Consider the following 27,668-nt stretch of genomic DNA (forward strand, 5'->3'; position numbering starts at 1 on the left):
GCGAATTTGGGTCGTTACAAATCATAACTATTTTCATAAATTTTTAATGTATATATTATCATATTATCATAAGTTGTACATAAACCATTTATACCTTCTAAGGACTTGTGTGTTTCATCATTTAATGGTGTTATTGAATCATCATTGGAAGAACATGGCAAACGAGGAGGAGACTGTGTAGATGATGAAGAGTTAATATGCGTCCTCTTACGGCCAAACACCCTTCTAGTAGTTATTGGTGGATCGAGAGACTTCTCATTTGTCATGATTAAAAATCTAAAAAATATAAATTTTTTTATTAGCATATAATAAATTTGCATATTCAAAACTTTACAAAAAATAAAAATAATAACACACTTTATAGTTAATCAATTTCATCACTCAAAGTTATATCTTCAGAATCATCGAGTAAAGCTTCATCATCGGTATCGATACTGTTTATATCACTTTGAACTTGATCATTATGATTTATTTGAAGTTCATTGAACAATTGATGATTATCACATTCTATATCTTCAATATCATCCCGAATAAGATTAGTATCATTTGTTGTTGAATCAAAATTCACGCCAATGTCATTCGAAGATTCTTCTTGATATGCTTCAGAACTGTTGATAGTTGGATCTTCATTATCAACTTCACCATCCATTGGCTTTGATGGTATATCCCAGATGTGACGATGATTTACTTTTTGTACCACTTTCCAATCTTTATTATCTTTACTTTTTTTAATGTCATCCAAATAAAAAACCAAACTTACTTGATTGGCAAGAACAAATGGTTCATCTTCAAACCATTCTGAGTTGATGTTGATACTAGTAAAGTTATACTCAGAGTACATTCTATCACTTCCATTGGTATTGTACCAAGAGCATTTGAATAATATAACTTTGTTCAAATAGAGGTAATGTACTTCCCAAATTTCATTGATGACACCATAAAAATCACATATATTTCCATCATATTCTGCTTCAACGTGAACACCGTAGTTTTGAGTTAAAAGTCTTTCATCTCGACTTTTTGTATGGTATCGAACTCCATTAACCATACAACCAGCATATGTACAAGCCAAAAAACTTGGTTGCATTGCAATTGCATACAAATCTTCCTGTGCTTTACCAGATATTGTTTCATTCATTTTTTTTTATCTGTGATGGCAGATAAAATTATAAATGTAAGATCAAGACAAATAAAAAATTTAAAATATCAAACATTGATATTTAAACTTACTTTATTTTCAAACCATGTTGAAAATTCATTTTTTTGCACTTGATTGATATCCAGAATTCCTTGAGATTGTAAGAATAATCTATGTTCTCTGTGTTCACAATAAGTATTATGAAAGATTATTTTTATGCTAAAACCTAAATGTTGTTAGAATTTAAAAAATAAAATTACAAACTTACGTTAAATATGGTTCCAACTCAAGACAATTATTCAAAATGTACCATTGAACTTGGGTTCGTTGATCTTGAGTTAGTGTGATGGATGATTGTCTTCCAAATGGTCTTGTAGGCATGTTGAATATTGACAGTGTCGATTGTTTTCTAATTCCAAGGAAATCAGGATTGTGCTCAGGACGATTAAAGCGTGTTTCCATTCCACGAAGATACATTGAACAAAAGTTTAGTGCCTCAGTAATAATGTATCCTTCTGCAATAGAACCTTCAGGTCGAGCTTTGTTTTTCACATATTTTTTCAAATGACCTAATTCCCTGAAATTAATTATGTTTTCAAAATATAGTGATAAAGAATTGTATTCAATGATTATTTAATTTTTTAAACTTAAGTTATAGATTTTGTTACCTTTCGATTGAATACATCCATCGCATTTGTACTGGACCACCTAACTTAGCTTCTACTGGCAAGTGAACCATAAGATGAAGCATCACATCAAAGAAGGCAGGAGGAAAGATACTTTCTAATTTACACAGTGTGAGTACAACACCCTTTTCCAATTCGTCTAAGTCTTTCACATATAATGTCCTAGCACATAGCTTTTTGAATAATAACGACAGCTCAGCAATAGCATCCATTACTTTCTTTTTCAAATATGGCCTTAAACCAATAGGTAACAACCTCTGTAATAAAATATGACAATCGTGACTTTTCAACCCAAATAACTTTCCATCTTTCATGTTAACATTCCGAGAAATATTTGCAGCATATCCATCAGGAAATTTTACGGACTTTATGAACGTACAAAATTCTTGTCGTTCCTTCGCTGATAATGTATAGCATGCTACTGGTTTGAACCATTTGCTCCCCTTCTTTTTCATGTGTAGCTGCTTACGAATATTTAAATCTTGTAAATCAAGTCTTGCATTTTCAGTATCTTTAGACTTCCCATCAATACTAAATATTGTACCAACTACACTATCACATATATTTTTCTCAATATGCATCACATCCAAATTATGTCTTAGTTTTAATTTAGGCCAATATTCTAACTCCCAAAAAATACTTTTTCGCCTCCAGTTCGTGTTATTTTCATAACATGCATCCTTCATTTGTTGCTTATCGTCCTTAATGATCTTATCATTTTTACCTGCCCTACATTTCCATACGCCTTTTAATTTATCTAAGATTTCATCTCCTGATAAAATTCTTGGAGGTGAACGTCATTCGATTGTACCATCATACTCCATATCATTGCGCCATTGGTGGTTTGGACACAAATATCGACGATGACCCATGAAACATGTTTTTCCTCTTATTCGAAATGAAGATGTGTCATCTTCACAAACAGGACAAGTTTTATAACCTTGAGTGCTATACCCAGATACAGTACCATATGCTGGAAAATCATGGATCGTCCACAATATTGCTGCACGCATTGTAAAATATTCTTTATCAATAATATCAAAAGTACGTACACCATTTTCCCATAGTTCTTTCAGCTCATCGATCAGAGGTTGTAAATAGACATCTATGTCTTTTCCTGGAGCACGACGTCCCGGAATAAATAATGCCATCATTAAGAATTCTCGTTTCATGCATCTCCATGGCGGCATGTTATATGGCATTAGTAACACTGGCCACATACTGTACGAGTTTGATAAATCACCGAATGGATTGAACCCATCTGTTGCAAATGCAAGCCTTACATTTCTAGATTCTTTTGCAAAATCTGGATATTGTCTATCAAAATCCTTCCAAACCTTTGCATCTACCGGGTGTCTAAGTACACCTTCTGTATCAACACGTTCTTCCTTATGCCACCTCATATCAGATGATGTATGTGTAGGATCTTGAAATTTAAATCTAGATGCATGCTTCCTATTATTTTTCCAAACACATAATAGAAACATAGAATAACACGACATACATATGAACATTAGATTCGTAAATTAACATAAACACAATGATGTAGAAACTTACGAATACGCAGCGGAACTGGAACAACTCCTTCCTTCAATCTCTCTAACTCTTGATTCCTTTCTGTAGCAGAGTATTATCAAGAGATTGAACTAGATCAGTAACACAGTCTTCCTCACCAAGCCTTTGATCAATCTAGAACTAGTGTGGGCTGGTTCTCAACACATGAGATAGAGATCTAGAAAAGAAGAAGAGAAAGTGGCTAAGAAAGGATTAGAGTGTCTAGGTTTTCACTTACCCAAATCAACTGAAACTCAATTTCATTTGAAAACCCTAGATATCATATTCCTTATATAGGCAACTTAATGGGATTTATTTAAATTTAAATTAATTAAAAATAATAAACAAAAATAAAAGCCTTGGGCTGCCATAAATGGACTTGGGCCCAATCTCTTTATTTTGAATTTAAATCCCAACTGGGCCTAAATTCAAAACATTTTATTTATTTATTTATTAATTAATTAATTAAATCCTTATTCAAATTAACTAATTATAATTTGAAACTTGATTTAATATTATTTATTTATATTGATACCAATTTATCAATATTAATAAATTTACCCAAATATTCTCTTTTATTTTCTAAATCTCATATCTATGTAAATTTTCCAAAATTGACCTAGTCAACTTTAAAAATCCTAATTGATAATTAAATCAATTAATTGAGACATTCTAGATGATTTACTCAAAGGTGATGCGGGGACCATGGATCCATGAAATCAAGCTCCAACAAGTTACCGTGAATTTATTTACGAATAATTTCACTACCTTATTAATTCCTCGTGACTCCACTATAGACTCGGAATTGAACTCTTGAATTCATAGAACGTATTTTCAAAACCATAAATACGTTATCCATTGTTATAACCATTACAATCAGTCAATCCTCTATCGATGACTTACTAACGAGCTGGGTGCAAATTACCGTTTTACCCCTCATCAGTATTTTATCCTTAACTCCCACTAAGTTCCTTATAAATGATATTTCCGTGAACTTAATCACAGAAATGAGATCTCAATCATTTAACCTTTTGAACAAAGCAATTAAGGAAATCATCTTTTCACTTCTCATACAGAAGTTATAGATTTCATATCTATGAATAATACTCCCACTCAATTACACTAATAAATCTCCAAGATGTAAGTATGGGCTAGACCGTAGGGTAAGCTGGTATCGAACAAGTCAAAAGATTTAAATAATATAATTAGCAGAATATTATCACTCAGAATTAAGATCGACTTAACCTATGGTCAACGTTGTGACATTGATTAGATTTGATAACAACGATACTTATTTATCAATCAATAATCAATATCGGTCCTAGTCCGATGTAACTAAATACATCCGATCTTATCTACTTGGTCGATGCCTTGGACAAGACATCACACCCTGAATGTGTAAGTAGATCATATCGTAGATTGCCTAATCAGTGAAAATCCAATGCACTAATCTAATCTTAGGACTCGTTCTTTTGAATATATAATTACAACTATAATCCACTGTGACCTAGTCACTATAATTGTAACTATCCATATGTTCGGGATTTTATAAATGTTTGTATTATTTCAATAATCATGTAATAAAACAAGCAAGCAACACGGTTGTCAAACTAAATGATTTCTACTACTTTTATTGATAATATGAAATCGTGCTACATGTCCGACATGGTTTTATAAGGGCATAAAACCCAACAGTATGGCGTGACATAAAAAGTCTCTGTGGTCATGGAGTTATAGGAAAATATTGCATCTTTTTGTGTGGGATCTGCTTGCCTTTAGTTCCTTGGAATTTGTATCGTTCATGACCACATATAGGACATCTTTCAGCATTTTTATTCTCTTTCCAAAATAAAGCACAATCTTACTCACATACATGAATAGTTTCGTACCCTAAACCAAGATCACGCAACATTTTCTTAGCGTCATAATAAGATCGTGGAATTTTATTGTCTTTGGGAAATGCTTTCGAAAGTAAGTCGAGCAACAAATCAAATGATTTGTTACTCCAACCACACATCACTTTAATGTGCATTAGATTAACAATAAATGTTAAGATTGAGAACGTTGTACATCCAAAGTATAACTCCTTTTCTGCTTCTGCAAATAAGTCAGGCAATGTATTCCTTTCATCATTGTGCTCATTTGAATCTCCAAGGTTCACAAAATCACCCTTCCTATGATATTGACTAGCTAAATCTTCTAATGCTGGTCTCATATCGTCATTGTCCTCATCATCATCACTATCATATGGTATGTCCTCTTCACTGTTTGATTCTACTTCTTCTTGATCTTCGTTTACTTCTGTGATATCTTCCCCGTGAAACTCCCACATAACATATTTGGTATAAAATCATTTTACGAATATATGACGCTCAATTGTCTCTAAGTCATGATAATATAAGTTCATACATGAAACACATGGACATCGAATCTTATTTTCACCATTTAAATGCAAAGTTGATAACTTAATAAAACTCTTAAGTCCATCAAAATACTCCACTGATAATCTATTCTTTTGGAAAATCCAACTTTTATCCATCATTTCTCTATTATCTTTCGAACAAGTAGACGATGGATTATACTACATTGAGAAAAATAAAATACTTAATTAGCCCTAGAATTGTAGTTATAGGGTATGATAGAGTTATGGTACAAAAAACATGTATTTGATGCACGTATAGGGTAGGATATTAGTATAAGTGTTTCTTATCCTACTCTATTACATGCATATTTTTTTTTTTTATAAATGTGTTTAATTTAAGTGCCAAATAGACACATATGTGTAAGTCTTTAATTGGTACATGCCATTATTTTTTTATTTAAAAAATTCATTCAAATATTAAAAATTTATTTAAAATCTAATAAAAAAAATTAAAAATCATTTAACAAAAATTTTAAAATTTTCTTTTTTAAGGAATAAACACTAAAATTATTATTCATGAAACAAATTTAATTACTAAAGTAAAATAAAAATAAAAAAACCAAAAAACTTTAGAAAATCCTACTATAAATTCAAATTTAAAATAATTAAATATATAGAATTATAAGGTTCAATGATACTAAAACCAAAATAATAAGCTTAAACCCATTAACGGAATTTTATTCTAATCAGACACTAATGAGCTTAATCCTCTTAACTGCCTATAAATAAGGTTAGAGTATCACTTGTTTAGTGCATGCAAAAATGCGACCTAATAAATCTCTAAAGAACTTAAGTTTTGCAAGTTCTTATTTCTCAATACAATTAACTCGTGCACTAGGACTAATTAATAACCTAAATCCCGTACGTATTTGATTTTTTTTTATGCTTTATTGGTTTATTTGTAATTGACAAAAAAATCAGTCAACAAGTATTAAATCTATCTCAATTCCAGAATGAGTGACTACTATCTCAGTTTTTAGATGCGTGAGTAGTTTCAACGAAAAAAATCTTGAATACTTAAACTAATAAAAAAATATTGGGTAATTTCACTGCAAATTTATTTTACAAACACTAGAAGATTTCTTAAATTCCAAATTTAATTAAAAAAAATTATCAAAAAGAAAGGAAAAATTAATAGAATGTGTCAAAATAGTAAAGTTGATAAAGTTTGTACACAATATAAAATACTTTTTTAGAAAAATTAATAATAAAGAAGCTCATTCCACAATCGAAAAAATGTACCACCACATAATTAACTTTGAAATTTTATGAATTCAAATGGGGTATTTCTATTAATGGAATATAAAGTGTGTTATGTTATCTAGGCAAATAAGTAATTTTATTAAATTAATATTAAATTAGTAAGTGGTGATTTTTCTTTCTCTAAGTATTTTATTTTTCTTTTTAATTTTATTTCTAATTTTTTTTTAGATGAATTTCTAAATTAAAATAAAGGGCTTCAGCACCTCATCCGAAAAGCCCATTTCGTTTTCTTCTTCAAATCCCTAGCTCCATCTCACTCACAAATGCCTAGCTCCATCTCACACTACTCCAATTCAGTGCAACGGCCTCTTTCCTCAGTAAGTTGTACAGTGACTATCTCCAAGCCCTAAGAAGGTCTGGTGGAAGCTGCACTGATCATAGCTTCTCCATTGAAATGCTTAGGACCTTCTCCACATCTCAAGTAATTAGCTAGCTAGTTTCATTATATATGTTTATATACTCACAAATCCCTCTATCTCTCAGTTGAAATCAAACCCCAGACCCCATTAATCTTCCCCTCTCTCTCTCGTATTCTTGTCTCCCTCTCACTCTAGCTCTCTTTGTCTCTGATTCTAAGTTCTTTCTTCTCCGTAATCCTTCTATCTCTCAGTTGTGTTTCAACTAATTAACATATTTATGACAAAATATTATTTATTTCTTAAAAAACATACATTTTTATAAACAGAGAATGAAATAAAGGAAAGATTGAAAATGTTTAGTGCTTTTAAGGCTTAAATAAATGTGATTTCTGTAATGTTTTAGGTCATGGTCAGGAGGCAGAGAACAGCTTTCCCACCGAATTTTGTTCACTCGCTCGATTGTTCTCATATGATGATGCCAAATATTTTGTTCACCGAATTTTCTCCTCATTTGAAATGCCTCACCTCATGCATCTGTCGGTCTCCTTAACATGCAGCCATACTTCTGTGCACATGAATATTAAGGGAAATAGAGGGCACAGAGACTCCTCGAGGAACATGCTACTGCACCAGATACATCTTATCTGATGTGAGAAAGTTATCATAGGTATGATGTCCATTCACTTTGCAAAAAAGCCTTGAGCTCAGACCTAGACAGTAGTAGACATACCCCTTTGTACAGCTGAAAAGAAAAGCCCCATTTCATTTTCTTCTTCATATTCCCCTATACACTCTCAAATCTCTAGCTCTCTCTCACTCTAATCTCTCTATCTCTCAGTTTAAATCAAACCCCAGACCCCATTATTCTTCCCCTCTCTCTCGTATTCCTGTCTCCCTCTCACTCTAGCTCTCTCTGTCTCTCTCATTCGAAGTTCACATACCAACTTCTAACCGAAGGAACTCGGAATCATCTAGCCGAAAGGTAGTGATTCCAAGAAAGGTGGTGGTGGAGGTTCGCAAGATGGGAAGATTGGGTCCAGCAATGTCCTCACGAACCAGTACACACGTAAAGCTTGGTTTTTTTTTTCTTGTTCTGTTCTTTTTTTTTTTCTGATCTGTTCTAACTGTGAGTATTTTATCACGAACTGTCTTTGTTGCTTGAACTTTCACCTTCTTAATTTGATGGCTTGTTTTAAAAAGGGTCACACGTTGCGACTTCTGTCCAGATTTCTTAGATCGATCAATAGGCAAGCTATTGAAGGTTTGAATGTCCACCTCTCTCTGCCTCTCTTGTTTATTTTTCTTCATAATATTATATATTTCCCTCTTTTCTCATTGTCTTTTGCTCTGGACCTTTTAGAAAGATTCTTTTGTTTTACCAATGCAAAAGAACATCTTGAAGTTTCACTAACTTTAATCCTTTATTTTCATATGGTCTATTACAGCTTAAACAAAAGATTTCTTTAGCCACCTCAGCCATCAAATCTGTTTTCAGCCAAGAACAGCCCAAGCAGGATGTGGTAAGCCGGTTGTTGTTCTAGCTGCCGTTATGTTTTCTTTTACATGGGTTTATCGACTATCTGAGGTTCTTTATGATGCAGACTGACAAACTGGAGCGACTAAGGGAGAGGATGATCAAAGTGCGGGAGCTTTTTTGGGACATTGATTCAACAGAATTTGTTATTGTAACAATTCCCACGGTAAAATCTTTAGACATTTGACTTGGTAAATGGTATAGTTTGCTTACTTGCTGGTATATATCATCTATTTCTGAAGTATACACTGAAACTAATGAACATGATTCATAGAGAACTGCTTTAGGTCCGTTATCATCTATCTGAGGTTACCTGTTCTAATCATAGAGAACTAAGTCAATACTTGGGTATGAATTTGGTTTTTTTTTTCTTGCTCTGTTCTTGGGTAGGCTTGGATTTGGTTCTATTTTTTTTTTTTCTGATCTGTTCTAATCATAGAGAACTAAGTCAATACTTGGGTATGAATTTGGTTTTTTTTTTTCTTGTTCTGTTCTTGGGTAGGCTTGGATTTGGTTCTAATTTTTTTTTTCCTGATCTGTTCTAATCATAGAGAATTATGAAAGCCATAGATAATTGACATTTTATTATATATATATTTATAAGCATATAAGCTCTGCACGGACAGATTTAAGAACTAGTTACTTGTTCTTTTTATTTTTTTTTCTTTGATTATAGATTTCCATCAAAGAGTGTTTGATTTGTTTGATCAAAATGTCAGAAAACACCTAATGAATCTTCAAGAAAGTATAATAACATTCATAAGAAAAAAGAGATGTATATGTCTATGATCAATGTTTTTATTTCCAAGTTAATTTCAATGCATATTGTTTTAGTGAAATATGGTAGAGAGAATAAAAACCTGTTTGTCAGTACCTTCTCCTTGCACCCAGTTGAAGCACCTAAAGAAAAAAATTTAATTAAACAATCAAACCAATATAGCCATGATATTTAATCAGTATATACCATACATACCTCAACAAAATGTCGATGAACTAGTGAAAAAAAAAGATATACTTACTATATATATTAATTTTCTTAGATAGTATCCTCCTTGAAAAACTAAAATTTAAATTTCAAACTAGTTATTTGTAATTTTTTTAATTAATACTTTCATTTCCTATATTTGTGCTGATTATACGTGAGATATGTATATTTAATGAAATAAAAATTTGAAAATATTAAATTGTTTTTTTATAATAAATTTTTATTATATTTCCTACTTTACAAAAATTAAAACTAAATTTACATTTTATACTGAATGGTTGTTGTTTCCTAAATATGTGGTTATAGTTAAGTAAAATATTTTTTAATTATTAAAAAACTGAATATGCATATATATAATAGGTTAGTTTTTTAAATTATGTTAAAGATATTTGTATTATTGACCCATACATAGGAATCAGTTTTGCTGAGTCATATATTTGAATTTGGCTGTAATCACTCTAACCGACCAAAGCAAAACTTGATCGGAACATAAACAAAAATCATGCACTCCCTCTCTTTGGGTTCGCACTCTCTCTCTCTCTTTAGGCTTTAGCCCACTCTCTCTCTCTTGATCATCTTCTTACTGAGCTCTCTTTCTTTGTTTGTGGAGAGAGTCACTCTCCCTATGGTTTCTCTCTCAAAAAGTATATTCTTTGCTTTATAGTTTTTAGTAGGTGGGTTTGATTTTTTTATCTCTAAAGCTCCACAGAAGATGCAAAAGTTCCCCTCCAACTCTAGGCCATTAAACTCAAATTCCCATTTGATTTAAAGCTCTATCATTTTTTTCTCTATCTCTCACTCAAAAATCAATCTTAAAGCTTGAGAAGAAGAACAAAGTATTCTTCTTCTTTATGCTTCTTACTTAGTCTTTTTGTGCTCTTTTTTTGGTTCTCTGGTGTACAAACAGAATCCTATAAACTTGGTTAGAGTTTTAGACATTCAAAGCAAGAAACATAAATTTTATGTCAAAGATGAGTTTGAAAAGTCCACAAGGATTTTGGTTTTTCATTCACTTGTATTGTCAAATAATTGCTATTGAATGTGTTAAAGAATTATTCAAGATTCAAGAAGCAGAGGCTGCTTATTTCTGTAAGATTTAAAGTTTTACTAGTTGTGGCTTACAGTCACCAATTGATTGTTGACTGTAAGGTTTAAAGTTTTTCCAGCACTAACATTGTCGATTGTTGGTTGGCACACTGAGCTGAGACTTCGGATTAGTATCTACATTCATGTAGTAGAAGTTCAGAGGTTCTGTTTGGTATCTTTCATGTGTTGTGTTGGTATCTGATAGTTTATTTTGGCTATGGATAGTTTGTGGTTATCTAAATGATTAATGCAGATGAGGCCAATTTTTGAATTATCTATGAGATCTGGATTTAGATATTGCCACGTTGCGGTATTATGTATTATAGCTTTTGAGTTGATTTCCCAAATCTTTGAATTTTCATCTGAATAAGCTACTCTTTTGGATTTGAAGCAATATTGTAAATTCTTTTTGTAAGAATGTTGGTTTCATGAATTAACATACAGTTGTGAACTCGTACGGTTGGATTGGTTTGATGCTCTCAGTATAAGGTCAGATATCTGGTTCTTGATTGATATCTTTCGTTTATTTTCCCACAACTTTTGATGTATGCAGAGCAAGACATCAACTGTTTGTGAGCTCAATTGGTTCTCAGTACAAGGCTTGACATTTGAAGTTGCCTTGTGATTATCAACTGATCTGTTGGATTTACTTTCTGTGGATCACATTTGATGTTTGAAGTCGTCTTATGATTGTGGTAGTTCATGTCTTATAAGAAATATACCCTTTTTTCATAATAATTTTGTATTTGTTATTTTTTTTGGGTACTATACGTCGATCTCTAATTTCAGTTCTTATTGCTCGTCATATTACTATTAATATTATCTTGAGAATATTTATTCCAAAAAAAGATCAATATAGAGGAATGCATATATGTAGTTTATTTCTCTTGTACCAAAATTTTACATGCTTTTCATTGTTTGTGTCTGCAGAAGAATTTACAAGCATGGTGACCAACATGAGATTCGATGAAGAACCCAATTATTCAAAGCTTATTTCTCTTTTTGATGGCAGCATAGCTCTTAATGTGTCTCTGCGACCAATCAGAACTGATGGGGTAGCTAAGGTGGTTGCCTTATGTCATAGCTTATCGATTAGCTTTTAGTAATATGATTTTTTTTCAACTAAATGTTGAATATTTAAATGTAGTTTGGTCAAAAAAGAGGAAGATCACTTGTGGAGTTAGAAGATGGTGGGCAGCCTAGGAAGAACGTTCGATCAGGTAGTCCAGTCTCTCAGTGGATCTCAGTATTTAATTACAGATCAGCAATGAAGCAGAGGTAGTTGATGCAGTTCTCCGTCTCTTTTTCTATTTTTCATTATCTTGTTCTTTGTCTCCTTTCATATTTTATGTTTTAAAGATATTGGCATGCTAGAAATACACTGTCTGGTCTTTATGGTTCTGCTAAATGCTTGTACAAGTAGTTCTTTTGGTGATTTGAATAATTTTCATCATTCTTATATAAAAAAAGGAGAAAGAAGTGTCATCAAAGGTCCCCCATTTTTTTTAATACTCCCATATAGTTTATGGGATTTGTCTGTCTTTTTATATGGGATTTCTTCTTGGACAATTTTTGTTGGCAATTGGAGGGTGTTTGGTAGGAGGGCGAAGTGAGAGGAAATAAACGGGGTAAAGTAAGAAAATGAATTTGGGTTATGATTGTTATTTGGCTGGATGAGAGGAGGGAGTATATTAGACAATGTATCTCAAATCATCAATTTTAGCCAGTTTTTTATACCCTCTAATTTGGAGAGATTTTGTTATTCCTCTTATAAGAGACAAACAATGGAAGAATGTTTCCTTCCTACCAAACATAGCATTAATAAGGTAAAAGGCTGAATCTGATACACTTACTATATCACTGCAGTTGCTGGTGCATGCAATGGCAGTGCCTTGGTGGTAATGTCTCAAGGTAAATGGGGTTTTATTTTTAAATTCTTATAATTTGTTCCTTTAATAATTGTTTTCGCATGTAAGACATCTTTATTTTCATGTGAGACAGACCTTTGTACTCTGTACTTTGCTTTCGTGAAAGGCCACATTGGCCATGGTTTGGGTAATTTGGGCCTTTAAAAGAAACTTGTTATATATATATATGGGAATTATCATCTATATATGGATTAGATCTTCATGGATCATTACAATGCTCCACATGTAAATGTGTGTATATGTATGCATAATTGATGTTGTTTTTTCAAGTGCAAAACCAAGAGAAACTTATTGACAAAAACTGCCTTAAGAGATGAATTTTCAAGAATTTCAAACTTCAAACACTTTTCTTTGTGATTCAGGTGACATTCTTGGACAATAGATTAACTTAATTGACATTTTCTTTGTGTAATAGCTATAGCTATATGATCATGAACACAACCATTAATAGCTATACATAATCAGAATTGATTTATTTATAGAAGCTAGAGATATAGGTGATCCAGTCATCAATGATCGATATGATTTCCACGTTTGAATAAATTATAAGATCAGATCATAAATAAATTAAACTAATGAAGTACATGTAACATAAATATATATAATATATAAAGTTATATTATCCTGTAGCAAAAAAGACAATAATATTGTTTCTTTTACTTTTTTAATTGTCTTTTTTCTTTTTGGCATCTAATTTATTTACTGTATATTTTTAGTTTAATGTGTCTATATATATATATATGCATAATCCATGTTTATTTTCAAGTGAAAAACCAAGAGCCACTTACTTAGAACTGCTTTAAGAGAGGTTTTGAGTTTTTCTTCTGTGTGTCAAATTTCAGTTCTTTTGTGGGAAATTGGATGGCAATTCTTTGCAATTGTCCACAAAATTAATATTTTAGAATTCTGAATGCTTGTCATGTATTCTCAGGAATGACTTCAAGAGGGAGCATGAAGTGGAATTGCTGCCAACTTCTTTATATATGTAAATATGAACTAAAAGTACAATTTTTGACATGTGTATAGATTTTTGTATTATGTTTTATATTGATTTTGTACTAAATATTTTATTTTAGTTTGTATTTTGCTTATCTATTTTATAAAAATTAATTTTGATATTTTATTAATGTATTTTTTGTAAATATTATAATAAAAAATAGAATTGATAAAATAATTAAATTAAAAAACTAATAAAATTATATATTAAAAAAATTATTTAATTTATTATTAATTTTGCTACCAAATTTTAGTAGCAAAAGTATTGAATTTTCAAGTACAAAACTAATAATTTGCTACTAATTTTGTGATTGTTTGCTACCAAATTGTGGTAGTAAAATGATTTTGGTGGATTGAAAATAAAATAAATTTTAATGACACAAATTCTTTAGTACCAATTTAAATGCAATTGGCTACCAAATTATAGTATCAAAAAACATCTAGTAGTCCCGTAAAGTGGTGTTTTAGCTACTAGATTTAATATTTTTAGCTACTAAAAAATTAGTAGCAAATAAGAATAATTAGCTACAATTTTTTTTGGTAGCAAGAAACCTTTAGCGACGGGGTTTTAGCTACGAACCAGCTACCATAAAATTTTGGTAGCAAAAAGGGTATTAGCTACCAAAAAGACATAGTTTGCTACTAGTTTTTTGGTAGCTAAAACACTATTTTTTTGTAGTGATAGACCATTGTATTTATTTATTCATTGAAATAATAAATTTCTTTTACATGCTTTTAGGACATACTCCTAACAATCTCCCACTTGTACTTAAAGCAAGTAAGGCATTTCTCTCAATCCCATATTACGTACATGACCCTCGAATTGCTTTGCAGGAAGCATCTTCGTAAACGGGTCTGCCAGGTTGTGTTCTGATAACGACTGACAATCCCTACTACATAACATACGTCAGGTCTAGTACATAACATTGCATACATTAGGCTCCCTACAACTGATGCATAGGGATACTTTCTCATATCCTCTTGCTCTTGTGGTGTCTTTGGACACTGATTTTTGCAAAGAGTAATTCCATGTCTGGTCGGCAATTGACCCTTTTTGGAATTTTCCATAGAGAATCTTTCAAGCACTTTATCAATATAATTTGCTTGTGAAAGTGCCAAGATCTTGTTCTTTCTATCTCTTAAAATTTTAATGCCTAAAACATAGCTCACTTTTCCCAAATCTTTCATTTGGAATTTGTTAGCCAACCATTTCTTTACATTTGATAATGTCTCTACATCATTCCCAATGAGTAGGATATCATTAACGTAAAGAACTAAGAAAACCACAACTTTCCCTTTGATGTATTTATAAACACATGCTTCATCAACATTTTGTTCGAAGCCATATGTTTTGATAGTTTCATCAAATGTTAAGTTCCAAGATCTTGATGCTTGTTTCAATCCATATATGGATTTCAACAACTTGCATACCTTTTGATCTTGATCCTTCTTAATAAAACCTTCTGGTTGTTCCATATATATGGTTTCATCAAGTTGGCCATTTAGAAAGGCTGTCTTGACATCCATTTGCCATATCTTGTAATCATAGATGGCAGCTATGGATAAAAGTATGCGAATGGACTTAAGCATGGCTACAGGAGGAAGTGTTTCTTCATAATCTACACCCTCTCTCTGTGTGTAGCCTTTGGCCACAAGCCTTGCTTTATAAGTCTCTACCTTTCCATCGACACCCCTTTTCTTCTTGTAGATCCATTTACATCCAATGGCTTTAACATTGTCAAGCAGATCTACAAGTTCCAAGACAGAATTGGAATACATTGATTCCATTTCTTGATTCATGGCAGCTTGCCACTTATCAACATCAGAGTCTTTCATTGCTTCTTTAAAAGTCAATGGATCATCCTTTCTCAGTATCTGATACAAGAACATGTGCCTCATGTTCGTAGCGAATAGGTTGTCTCAGAATCCTCTGACTACGACGTTGCATTGGTTTATCCTTTTCAGATATTTGTGGTTTCTTTGGTTGTTTTATCATTAACTGATGAAGAGATGGAGATGAAAATTTATGTCATTATTTCCTATAAAACTACTTTGCTCTGAGGTTTAAAATCATTCATATAGTCATGTTCTAAAAAGGTTGCATTCGTTGAAACAAATACCTTTTTATCACTTGGACTATAGAAATATCCACCTCTTGTTTCTGGAGCAGAGCCCACAAATATACACACTTCAGACCTTGAATCCAGTTTTCCAGATTTAGGTCTAGCACATGAATAGGACAACCCCAAATACAGAAATGTCGTACACTAGGTTTATTTCCATTCCATAATTCTAGTGGTGTCTTTGTCACAGCTTTGGACGAAATTGTTGGAAATATGCCCTGAAAGCATATGTAGTAGACATTGTTTTTATGAAATAAATAAATAAATTGAATTTTTTATGCATATATTTTATGGACTATATTATTCTGTGATAATATTAAGTAAATATCAGGAAAATTCCTAAGTTCATATATGTGATCTTAAACACGTATTGGTACGGGAGGATTGTGTTTAAGATAAATGAACTTGAATAGTTCGCAGTAAAATAAAGTTATGGAATCTTTAGATTAATTACTGCAAGTACGGTCCACTAGTATTATGAATACATGTGATCTAGATCCGGATCACTAGTGTGGTAGGACACTTTAGTGGAGGTGCTTTATATATTAGAGAATATATAGAACTGGACCAGATATGTTTATTAATACTTAGTTAAATACCGTTTAGAAGTATTAATTAAATATATCAACTGATGATCATATACAAATAGATCTTAATCCTGAAGTTACTATGAGCTCCTGTTTATGTTATATGAGTTCTTTGATTCACTTGTTAGGGTCTGTCAGAATAATCAGGCTGAAAACTTTTTTTTTTGGAACTCATTAATGTAGATGGCTGGGGACATAATGTACAGATATGGAATCTATGCCTTCTCGCAAGAGATTGAATGATGGTTCTCTTAAGGGTTGACTTTTGGGACTGAAAGGTTATTGAGCTCAAATTCATAATTTAGTTATGAATTAACCTTCACTAGTAGAGTCAATGGTACTTAAGGAAACAAGAGATAATTAAAAGGGTAAAACGGTAATTTTATTCCCGATTAATTATGAACCATTATTAGAGGGTCAAGTTGTATGAAATGATTATATCAATGGACACTTTATGATTATAAAGTACTCAGTAAATAAAATGTCTATAATTACAAGAGTGCAGTCTCATATTTATAGTGGAATAATCATGAGATTAATAAATTAAGATTATTTAATTAAAGAGTTTAATTAATAATCTCATAGTAGGGAATTATAAGTCCATAGGTCCCCATAGCGGCTCTATCAACACTGTTCAAGGTAAGAGTTGATATGAAGGGAAAATAGTTTAAAGATATATTTAAGAAGAAATTTGTTCTTCAGGCCAAATATGCAATTATATAATAATAGTGATTAATTAATTAATTACAAATTAGTTGTAGTTAACAAAATTAATTAATATTTAATTATTGTATAATTTTCGAAATTATATTAAATAATTAAATTAATTTCGAAATTTAATTAAATAACTAATTAATTATAATTTTCGAAATTATAATAAATAAAATATTTATTTTCGAAAATTTTAGATTTAATTAATTGGTAGAATTAATTAAATATCTTTATTTGAGTGGGAGATAATAATCTGATAAGTTCAAATTGGATTTGAATTTAAAAGATTAGTATTTATTCAAATAATTAATTATACTTGACAATTAATTTGAATTCAAATTTGAATTAGTTATCAGATTGTTAGATCTTATTTGACAAAGTAGTTTGAATAAATAATTAAATATAAATTGAAAAACCAACATCCCTAAAAATTAGGAAGTAGTTCACACACAGTCCATGGACTGTGTGTGGCGTGTAGGGCAATTTTCAGGGATGGGATTTTTATTTTTATTTATTTAATTAATTAATAGATAATTCAAAAATTGGTTTTTGGATTTTTTCATTAATAGAATAATTGATTAATTAAAATGTAAATTGTAAAATGGTTACCGATTTATTTTTTAAAATTTGAATATTTTCTTTTAAGTATGACTAATCAGAAAAATATTCAGATATGGATGAGTGAGACAACTTTGAACATTTGCTCTGTGAAAAATAGAACGGTAGTTTTCTCTCCCTGAAAATAAAGAACAAATTCTCAGGCCTATTCTCTTGATCTCATGAGTTGAGTACATCAAGTAGAATCACAAATAAATTATCCTTCATTCTCTAAGTGCCCACTCATTTCTTAAGGTGTAGAGAATGCTTTGGAAGATCTTGGTGTGAGTACGTGGGAGCGGCTTGGATAGGAAGATCGTTCTAAATACAAAAAGATAGCAAGGACACTTGATAGGCTTCAAGAGGTATGATTTCTATTATTATCTTGCTTATGATTAATGTATGTATATTAATGGATCCGCATATTTAAAGGTAGTTTAAATATGTTACAAAATTTTTGTTGTACACTGGGCCAACCACACCACCATTCCGCTGCGTATTAGGAAACTCATTCCTAACAGCAACTACATTCAAAATGTAATTAGCTATTTGAAGTGCATATCCCTAAAACGATAAGGGAAGTGAAGAGTAGCTTAACATAGACCTGACCATGTCCAATAAGGTTTGGTTTCTTCTCTCTGAAACACCGTTTTTTTGTGGTGTTCCAGGTGTTGTGAGTTGGGATAGAATACCATGGTCTAGCAAGAAATCTTTGAATTTAGAATCCAAATATTCACCACCACGGTCAGATTGGAGTGTCTTTAAAGATTTACCTAATTGCTTCTCAGCTAAGGCTTTGAAGTCTTTAAACCTTTCAAAAGTTTCTGACTTCTTAAGCATTAGGTAGACATGACCGTATCTAGAAAAGTCGTCAGTAAATGTGACAAAATATTCATAACTACTTCGAGCTTGAATTTTAATTGGACTACATACATCACTATGTATAAGCTCTAGTGGTTCTTTGGCTCTATTTCCCTTTGAAGTGAAAGGTCGTTTTGTCAATTTTCCCTCTAAACAGGATTCACAAACTGGTAGGGTTCCAACTGTTAGTTCCCTCAAAGGTCCATCTTTAGTTAACCAGTTTATCCTATCTAGACTAATATGACTTAATCTTAAGTGCCAAAGATACGTGTCATTTTCTTTATAAACCTTTTTTCTTTTGTTACTTTATGGATAAGCTAATTTGAATAATTCATAATTATTGAGCGTTTTTTCAATTGGATTACAACAGTCCGTCCTTTTGTTTTGCATGGAAAATATTGTAACGCCCTACTACCTTAGAGTTGTTACTAAGTGAGTTTAAAACACAACTGTGCAACTAACTGACTCTATGAGGTTTTCAAAGACCAAAGTGTGACTAACCGGAAGTTAAGGCTGTAATCTTTGAAAATATTTAGTTTCATTAAAACTTTAAGTATCAACATCTGGGATCCCAAAAATAAGGTTTACAAAGTATTTACAACTCAAAAATAGATTTACACTTGACTGACTATCAAAAGAACAAGTTAATACAGCCATATTCAAAATGCCCCCAACCAAAGAAGTCGGGCAGGCCGAACATGTACACGCCGCCCCCACGCTCTCCCTACTCATGGCTGGTTGACTGACCCCTTGCTTTTACCTGCAATACAGAGCACCCGTGAGCCGAAGCCCAGCAAGAAAACTCAAACAGTACATAACATATGCATATATTATACCAGCATATAATCCATTGATAAACAGGAAAACCATCAGACTGAACAAACACGGCCATGCCGCCCCAGAGGCCTAACCTAAGCCTGGGGTCTCGGTCCTTACCGTAAGGATAACTCATGTATCCATTGGGTCCCACCCTGACTATAAGCATCCCATGTGCTAGGTGTTACTTCCGGCCCCACGGCCGTTCTCAGCCTTCGCCGCTCTCGGCCTTAGCCGTTTATTTTATTATAATCACTCACACATATAGTACATCTCGAAATAATCTTTCAATCATATGATAATTCATTTAAGGTTATACATTAGCACATAATACAATCTAGGGCCATGCCCTGCAATAACACTATGGGCCCATGCCCTGTTCTCGAGTGCTACAATTTTCTTACCTGTATCCCAAGCTTTCCTGATGCACCAAGGTCACAAGCACAGTCCTCTAGCACGAGCCTTTCCGAAATCCTAGTCACAACACACATAAAACACTTTTAATACTAACCAAACCCAAAACCACTTCCCGGGACCAATCCCGTACTCTCGGGACCTCTAATTCCTTAAAACAATACATTGGAGCCATCCCCCGCATCCCCGGGAAAAAGCCCTAAAAACCCAACTTTTTGGCTGCCAAAATGGCCCAGGGCCGCGGCACTCCCCTCAAGGGCCGTAGCGCCCAGCGGCTAGGCCACATCCTGAAGCATCCTCGCGCCGAGGCGCCCAAGAATAGGGCCGCGGCGCTCCTTCGCGAACCCAGATTTCTGGGTTTTCTCTTGCGTTTTTCCCAAGCTACAACCTCCCCAAATCATCCCAAACAAATACCTAAACCCCAAGATCAATTTAAAACTTCATATGAACCATCTAACAACCTATAGACACTAGAATCAAGATCAAAACACCATCACACCCAAAATCCACCATTTGATTTCTAATTTCAGCAAACTCAAACCAAAACTTTAAAATGCTTAACTCATGCTTTAGATTTCTCAAATCAAAACAGAAACCAAACTTAAATGTGCATAAAATCCTTACCTCAAGTGGAGAATTAACCCAAAAGCTTCCTTGATCTCCTCCTAAACTCCCACTTCGGCCCCTTCTACACTTCTTCTTCTTGCCCTAGCTTTTTCTTTCTTCTAGTTTTTCTTCTCTTCAATTTTTATCAAAACCATCAAATGACCCAATGCCCAAACCGTGTACCCCAAAAACCCAGCTGAAAATTGTCTAAATCCCTTGCCAAAAGACCATTTTACCCCTTCCTAATAATCCTTCCTAACTAAACCTTCAAGGGCACTCTTGTCCTTTCACTTCTATTTCAATTCTACCATTTTCCATCTAAAACTTGTTACTCAAAGTAGTTACAAACGGTTACACAGGTTACTCAGTCGCCAATAACTATAACCTTTAGTTCTCAATTCAACTTACAAAATTCCTAAAGTACCCCTAGGCTCCTCTCAAGCCGGGTACAAAATCCCGTTGTGACTTTTAGACTAATTAGCTCACTAGGACCGTCTCGACGCGTGCATCACAATAAAAACACCACACTCACATGGCACAAATCACATAATACAATTATCACATTTATACCCTCAACGGGCTAAAATTACCTGTTTACCCTTAACATACAAATGGGGCTCACATGCATCTGTATACAACCTAATCATGCATTCTAATCACATATTCAATCAAATTCATATAATATCATGTCAATTTACTTCTTGCCCTCCATGCATGCTTAAACAAGGTCTTAAACCTTATTAGCAACTTGGGGTGTTACAATTATCCCCTCCTTACAAGAATTTCGTCCTCAAAATTACCTGAACAACTCGGGATGCCGCTCCCGCATATCAGACTCAAGCTCCCATGTCGCCTCTTCAGTCTTGCTGTTCCTCCACAACACTTTAACCAAGGAGATGGTCTTGCTTCGCAAGACTTTGTCCTTCCTATCAAGGATCTGAACCGGCTTCTCCTCATATGATAAATCCTGGTCCAACTCCAAATTCTCATAGCTCAACACATGTGTAGTATCCGATACATACTTCCGGAGCATGGATACATGAAACACATCATGAACCCCTGATAGAGCTGGAGGCATTGCTAACCTGTAAGCCACCTCTCCAACTCGCTCAAGCACCTCAAAGGGGCCAACAAACCTGGGACTCAGCTTGCCCCGGACGCCAAATCGTTTCACTCCTCTTAGGGGTGAAACCCTGAGGAACACATGATCACCAACCTGAAATTCCACGCTCCTGCGTCTCAGGTCTGAATAACTCTTCTGGCGACTCTGGGAGGCGAGCATACGAGCTCTAATCTTCTCAATTGCCTCATTGGTCCTCTAAACCATCTCAGGACCTAAATATCTTCTCTCACCTGTCTCATCCCAGTGTATTGGCATCTCATACGGAGCCACTCCGATAGTCGCCTGATAGCTATTATTGTACGAGAACTCAATCAGAGGGAGATACCTACTCCAAGATCCCCCAAAATCCAACACACAAGCTCGTAGCATATCCTCCAGTATCTGAATCATCCTCTCAGACTGTCCATCTGTCTGAGGATGATAAGCGGTACTAAACCGTAGTCGTGTGCCCATTACCTTCTGCAGGCTCTCCCAAAACTTGGAGGTGAAGGTGGGGTCTTTATCAGAAACTATCGACCTCGGAGCCCCATGAAGTCGAACAATTTCCTTCACATATATCTCAGCATACTGCTCCACAGTATAAGTTGTCCTCACAGGTAAGAAGTGGGCGGACTTAGTATTCCTGTCCACAATCACCCACACCGAGTCATGCTGACCCACGGTCTTCGGCAATCCAACCACAAAGTCCATGGCAATATCCTCCCATTTCCACTCGGGAATCCCTAGAGGCTGTAATAACCCTGCTGGCCTCTGATGTTCAGCCTTAATCTGCTGACAGGTCAAGCATCTGGCCACATAGTCCACCACATCCCTTTTCCTGCCTGACCACCAATACAAAACTTTCAAGTCATGGTACATCTTCATAGAACCTAGGTGCAAAGAGTAGGGAGTGGTATGAGACTCATCCAGAATCTCTCGCCGAATATCTGGATCAATCGGAACACAAATCCGTCCTTTGTACTTCAATAAACCCATCTCAGAGATAGAGAAGTCCTTGACTGCTCCAGTTAGGACATTCTCTCTACGTTCAACTAACTGGGGATCCATTCCCTGTGCTTCCTTAATCCTCTCAAGGAGCGTTGACTGAAGAGTAATGTTGGCTAGCCTACCAACCACTAACTCTATACCTGCTCTGGTCATCTCATCAGCTAATCTGTCAGATATCTGCCTCGAACTATACAACTGTTCTGGGCCCCTCCGGCTCAATGCATCAGCCACTACATTAGCTTTCCCAGGATGGTATAGGATATCACAATCGTAATCCTTTACCAACTCTAGCCACCGCCTTTGGCGCATATTCAAGTCCTTCTGGGTAAAGAAATACTTTAAACTTTTGTGATCAGTGTATATCTCGGATCTTTCGCCATACAGATAGTGTCTCCAAACCTTAAGTGCGAATACCACTGCAGCTAACTCCAGATCATGCGTGGGATATCTCTGCTCGTACTCCTTTAATTTCCTTGATGCATAAGCTATCACTTTCCCAGCCTGCATCAACACACAACCCAGACCCTGTCTAGAAGCGTCACAGTAGACCACAAACTTCTCATCATCTGTCGGCAGGCTCAGCACTGGTGCAGTAATCAATCGCCGCTTCAACTCTTTACAGCTGTTCTCACATTGATTTGTCCACACATACTTGGTCTTCTTTCTTGTCAATTCTGTCAATGGAGTAGCAATACTGGAGAACCCCTCTACAAACCGCCGGTAGTAACCTGCTAGTCCAAGGAAACTTCTAACTTCAGGAACATTATTTGGTCTAGGCCAATCTCTTACTGCCTCTACCTTACTTAGGTCGACCAGTAACCCATCCTTACTGATAATATGGCCCAGAAATGAAACTTGCGATAACCAGAACTCGCACTTGCTAAACTTAGCATATAGCTTATGCTCTCTCAGCCGCTGCAACACCAAGCGCAGATGATGTTCATGCTCTGTCTCTGTCTGGGAGTACACTAAGATATCATCGATAAATACAATCACAAACTTATCCAGATAATCTTTGAAAATTATGTTCATCAAATCCATAAAAGCTGCTGGGGCATTGGTTAATCCAAAGGACATAACCAGAAATTCATAATGCCCATACCGTGTCCGAAAAGCAGTCTTTGGTACGTCCTCTTCTTTGATCCTCAACTGATAATAACCTGATCGGAGATCAATCTTTGAAAACACTGTACTCCCCTGAAGCTGATCAAATAAATCGTCAATCCTAGGCAATGGATACTTGTTCTTGATGGTCAGCTTATTCAACTCCCTGTAGTCAATGCACATCCTGAGCGATCCATCCTTTTTCTTAACAAATAACACTGGAGCACCCCATGGTGAGAAACTCGGTCTGATAAACCCCAAATCCAGTAACTCCTGCAACTGAATCTTCAATTCCTTTAATTTTGCCGGAGCCATTCTGTAAGGTGCCTTGGACACTGGCTCTGCTCCCAGAACCAACTCTATGACGAACTCAATCTCTCACTGTGGCGGCAATCCTGGCAGATCTGCTGGAAACAAGTCTGAAAACTCACAGACCACTCTGGTTTCATTCGGTCCCACTGCCGTCACCTTAGAGGAATCTACAACACTCGCTAGGAATCCTGTGCAACCCTCCTGCATCAGGTCTCTAGCCTTTAGTGCTGAGATCATAGGCACCCGCGGTCCACTCACCGTCCCCACAAACACAAAGGGTACCTCGCCTTCTGGTTCAAAAGTCACCATTTGTCGCTTACAGTAAATTGTTGCTCCATTCCGCGTTAGCCAATCCATTCCTAGTATTATATCAAAATCATCCATATCTAGTTCAACCAGGTCAACAAAAAATTCCCTACCATCTATCACTACTGGTAATGCTCTAACCCATCTCCTAGAGACTACCAGTTCTCCTGTTGGCAATAAAGTCTGAAAACCCCTAGCATACAAAATACTAGGTCTACAAAGCTGATCAATCACCCTAGCAGATAAAAATGAGTGAGTAGCACCAGAATCAATCAATGCAGTATACAAAGAACCAACGCTAAAAATCTGACCTGTCACAACTGAGGGACTGGCCTCCGCCTCAGTCTGAGTCAAAGTGAATACCCGAGCAGGAGTGAGGCTGTCTCCCTGCTTTGGCTCCTCTTTCTTAGCTTGTGGGCAATCTTTCTTCAAATGATTGATGCTCCCACAAATAAAACAGGGCCTGGTCCGGCACTCGCCCTGATGTCGTCGCCTGCATCAAGAACACATCGGAAAGCTCCTCCAGTTGTCATTTCTGCCTTGACGGCCACCTATAGAACCGCGAACCCTCCTATCAGAACCATAAGGAACAAATGAATCTGGTGCTCTTCTTTTCTGCTCACTGGGGCCACTGTCCCGACTAGGCCCAGAAGAAGGAGGCACCGTCGTCCTGGTATCGCGCCTAGCAGCGCTATCCTTCCAGATCTGATCCTCAGCCCTCTCTGCAGTAAGGGCTTTATCCACTACCTGAGCATAAGTGGTCTCTGGAACCAATGCAATACTCACATCACGGGCGATCATCACATTCAATCCCCGTATAAACCTATCCCTCCTGGCCGCATCAGTCGGCACTAACTCTAGCGCAAACTTCGCCAACCTGTCAAATCTCAGGGCGTACTCAGTGACTGATAACCGGCCCTGAGTTAGGCTGATAAACTCATCAGCCTTCCCAGCTCGAACTGCTACACTATAGTATTTCTCATTAAAAATGCTCTTAAAATCTTCCCAAGTCATAATTGCAGTGTCCCTTCGCTGCCTTACTACATCCCACCATATTCGTGCATCATCTCTAAGCATATAGCTAGCACAATCAACCCTTTCCTTTCCTTCAACCCTCATGAAATCCAAGATTACAGAAATCGTATTCATCCACTGCTCAGCCTGCAGTGGGTCTGTTCCACCCTCAAAGGTAGGAGGTTGCTGTTTTCTGAATCTTTCATACAGAGGTTCCAACCTGTTCTCAACCACAGGCTGAACCGGAGCTGGTGCTACACTCTGCTGTAGTGGTAACCCGGTGACTGGTGGAGGAGCCTGCTGCCTCAACTGACTAAGCTCATCTTCTGTTTTCTTCAATCTAGCCTCCATTTCAGCTAAAATCTGTTGCCAGTTCTGAGGAGCAGGTGGAGGGTCGTGACCCTGATTGTCATCCTCGACCCGAATGCCGCGGAGTCTAGATGATTGCCGAGGCATTACAACTAAATGCCTGCAATCAGTGACACTGCTCATCAGGCATGATAACAAGATCCAAATCCACCTCTCAATCTCAACAACAACCAAGATCAACCATCCAAATAACATATAGATAACATATAACACACAACGGGCCTTGCCCTGACATCATGCATATGTTATTTCACTCATCATGCTCATTACAATCTAAGCAGGCAAACAAGGCATTCAAACACATATTCAAGTACATTAATCAACCATACCAATCAACCCTGAGTCGAGCTTCTCAATGGCAGCGTGCGTACATGTTCGGTCAATCTCCAGAACCAATAAACCTTGGCTCGCTCTGATACCAAGTTGTAACGCCCTACTACCTTAGAGCCGTTACTAAGTGAGTTTAAAACACAACTGTGCAACTAACTGACTCTACGAGGTTTTCAAAGACCAAAGTGTGACTAACCGGAAGTTAAGGCTGTAATCTTTGAAAATATTTAGTTTCATTAAAACTTTAAGTATCAACATCTGGGATCCCAAAAATAAGGTTTACAAAGTATTTACAACTCAAAAATAGATTTACACTTGATTGACTATCAAAAGAACAAGTTAATACAGCCATATTCAAAATGCCCCCAACCAAAGCAGTCGGGCAGACCGAACATGTACGCGCCGCCCCCACGCTCTCCCTACTCATGGCTAGTTGACTGACCCCTTGTTTTTACCTGCAACACAGAGCACCTGTGAGCCGAAGCCCAGCAAGAAAACTCAAACAGTACATAACATATGCATATATTATACCAGCATATAATCCATTGATAAACAGGAAAACCATCAGACTGAACAAACACGGCCATGCCGCCCTAGAGGCCTAACCCAAGCCTGGGGTCTCGGTCCTTACCGTAAGGATAACTCATGTATCCATTGGGTCCCACCCTGACTATAAGCATCCCATGTGCTAGGTGTTACTTCCGGCTCCATGGCCGTTCTCAGCCTTCGCCGCTCTCGGCCTTAGCCATTTATTTTATTATAATCACACATATAGTACATCTCGAAATAATCTTTCAATCATATGATAATTCATTTAAGGTTATACATTAGCACATAATACAATCTAGGGCCATGCCCTGCAATAACACTATGGGCCCATGCCCTGTTCTCGAGTGCTACAGTTTTCTTACCTGTATCCCAAGCTTTCCTGATGCACCAAGGTCACAAGCACGGTCCTCTAGCACGAGCCTTTCCGAAATCCTAGACACAACACACATAAAACACTTTTAATACTAACCAAACCCAAAACCACTTCCCGGGACCAATCCCGTACTCTCGGGACCTCTAATTCCTTAAAACAATACATTGGAGCCATCCCCCGCATCCCCGGGGAAAAGCCCTAAAAACCCAACTTTTTGGCTGCAAAAATGGCCCAGGGCCGCGGCACTCCCCTCGAGGGCCGCAGCGCCCAGCGGCTAGGCCACATCCTAAAGCATCCTCGCGCCGAGGCGCCCAAGAATAGGGCCGCGACGCTCCTTCGCGAACCCAGATTTCTGGGTTTTCTCTTGCGTTTTTCCCAAGCTACAACCTCCCCAAATCATCCCAAACAAATACCTAAACCCCAAGATAAATTTAAAACTTCATATGAACCATCTAACAACCTATAGACACTAGAATCAAGATCAAAACACCATCACACCCAAAATCCACCCTTTGATTTCTAATTTCAGCAAACT

General features: G+C 35.6%; 1 protein-coding gene across 6 annotated transcripts; it reads left to right on the forward strand.

Moving 5' to 3' along the window:
* Nucleotides 1-7,289: 7,289 nt before the first annotated feature.
* On the forward strand, nt 7,290-14,082 carry LOC133823470 (casein kinase 1-like protein HD16). 6 transcript variants are annotated; one of them, XR_009888345.1, is made up of 9 exons: nt 7,290-7,484; nt 7,826-8,683; nt 8,868-8,942; nt 9,024-9,122; nt 11,581-11,722; nt 11,958-12,091; nt 12,175-12,305; nt 12,894-12,938; nt 13,887-14,082. XR_009888345.1 is itself a non-coding variant. In XM_062256270.1 (5 exons), the coding sequence occupies exons 2-5, from the start codon at nt 11,972-11,974 to the stop codon at nt 13,942-13,944; spliced, it is 354 nt and encodes a 117-aa protein (XP_062112254.1). In that variant the 5' UTR covers nt 9,132-11,722; nt 11,958-11,971; the 3' UTR covers nt 13,945-14,082. The 6 variants fall into 6 exon arrangements, 3 of the variants coding, with proteins under 3 accessions (XP_062112254.1, XP_062112256.1, XP_062112253.1); XR_009888346.1 differs by lacking the exon at nt 11,581-11,722 and having other exon boundaries at nt 7,826-8,488; nt 8,623-8,683; XR_009888344.1 differs by lacking the exon at nt 11,581-11,722.
* The last annotated feature ends 13,586 nt before the right edge of the window (nt 14,083-27,668 follow it).

This window comes from Humulus lupulus, chromosome 3 (genome assembly GCF_963169125.1).
Source record: "Humulus lupulus chromosome 3, drHumLupu1.1, whole genome shotgun sequence".
In the NCBI taxonomy this organism is placed as follows: Eukaryota; Viridiplantae; Streptophyta; class Magnoliopsida; order Rosales; family Cannabaceae; genus Humulus; species Humulus lupulus.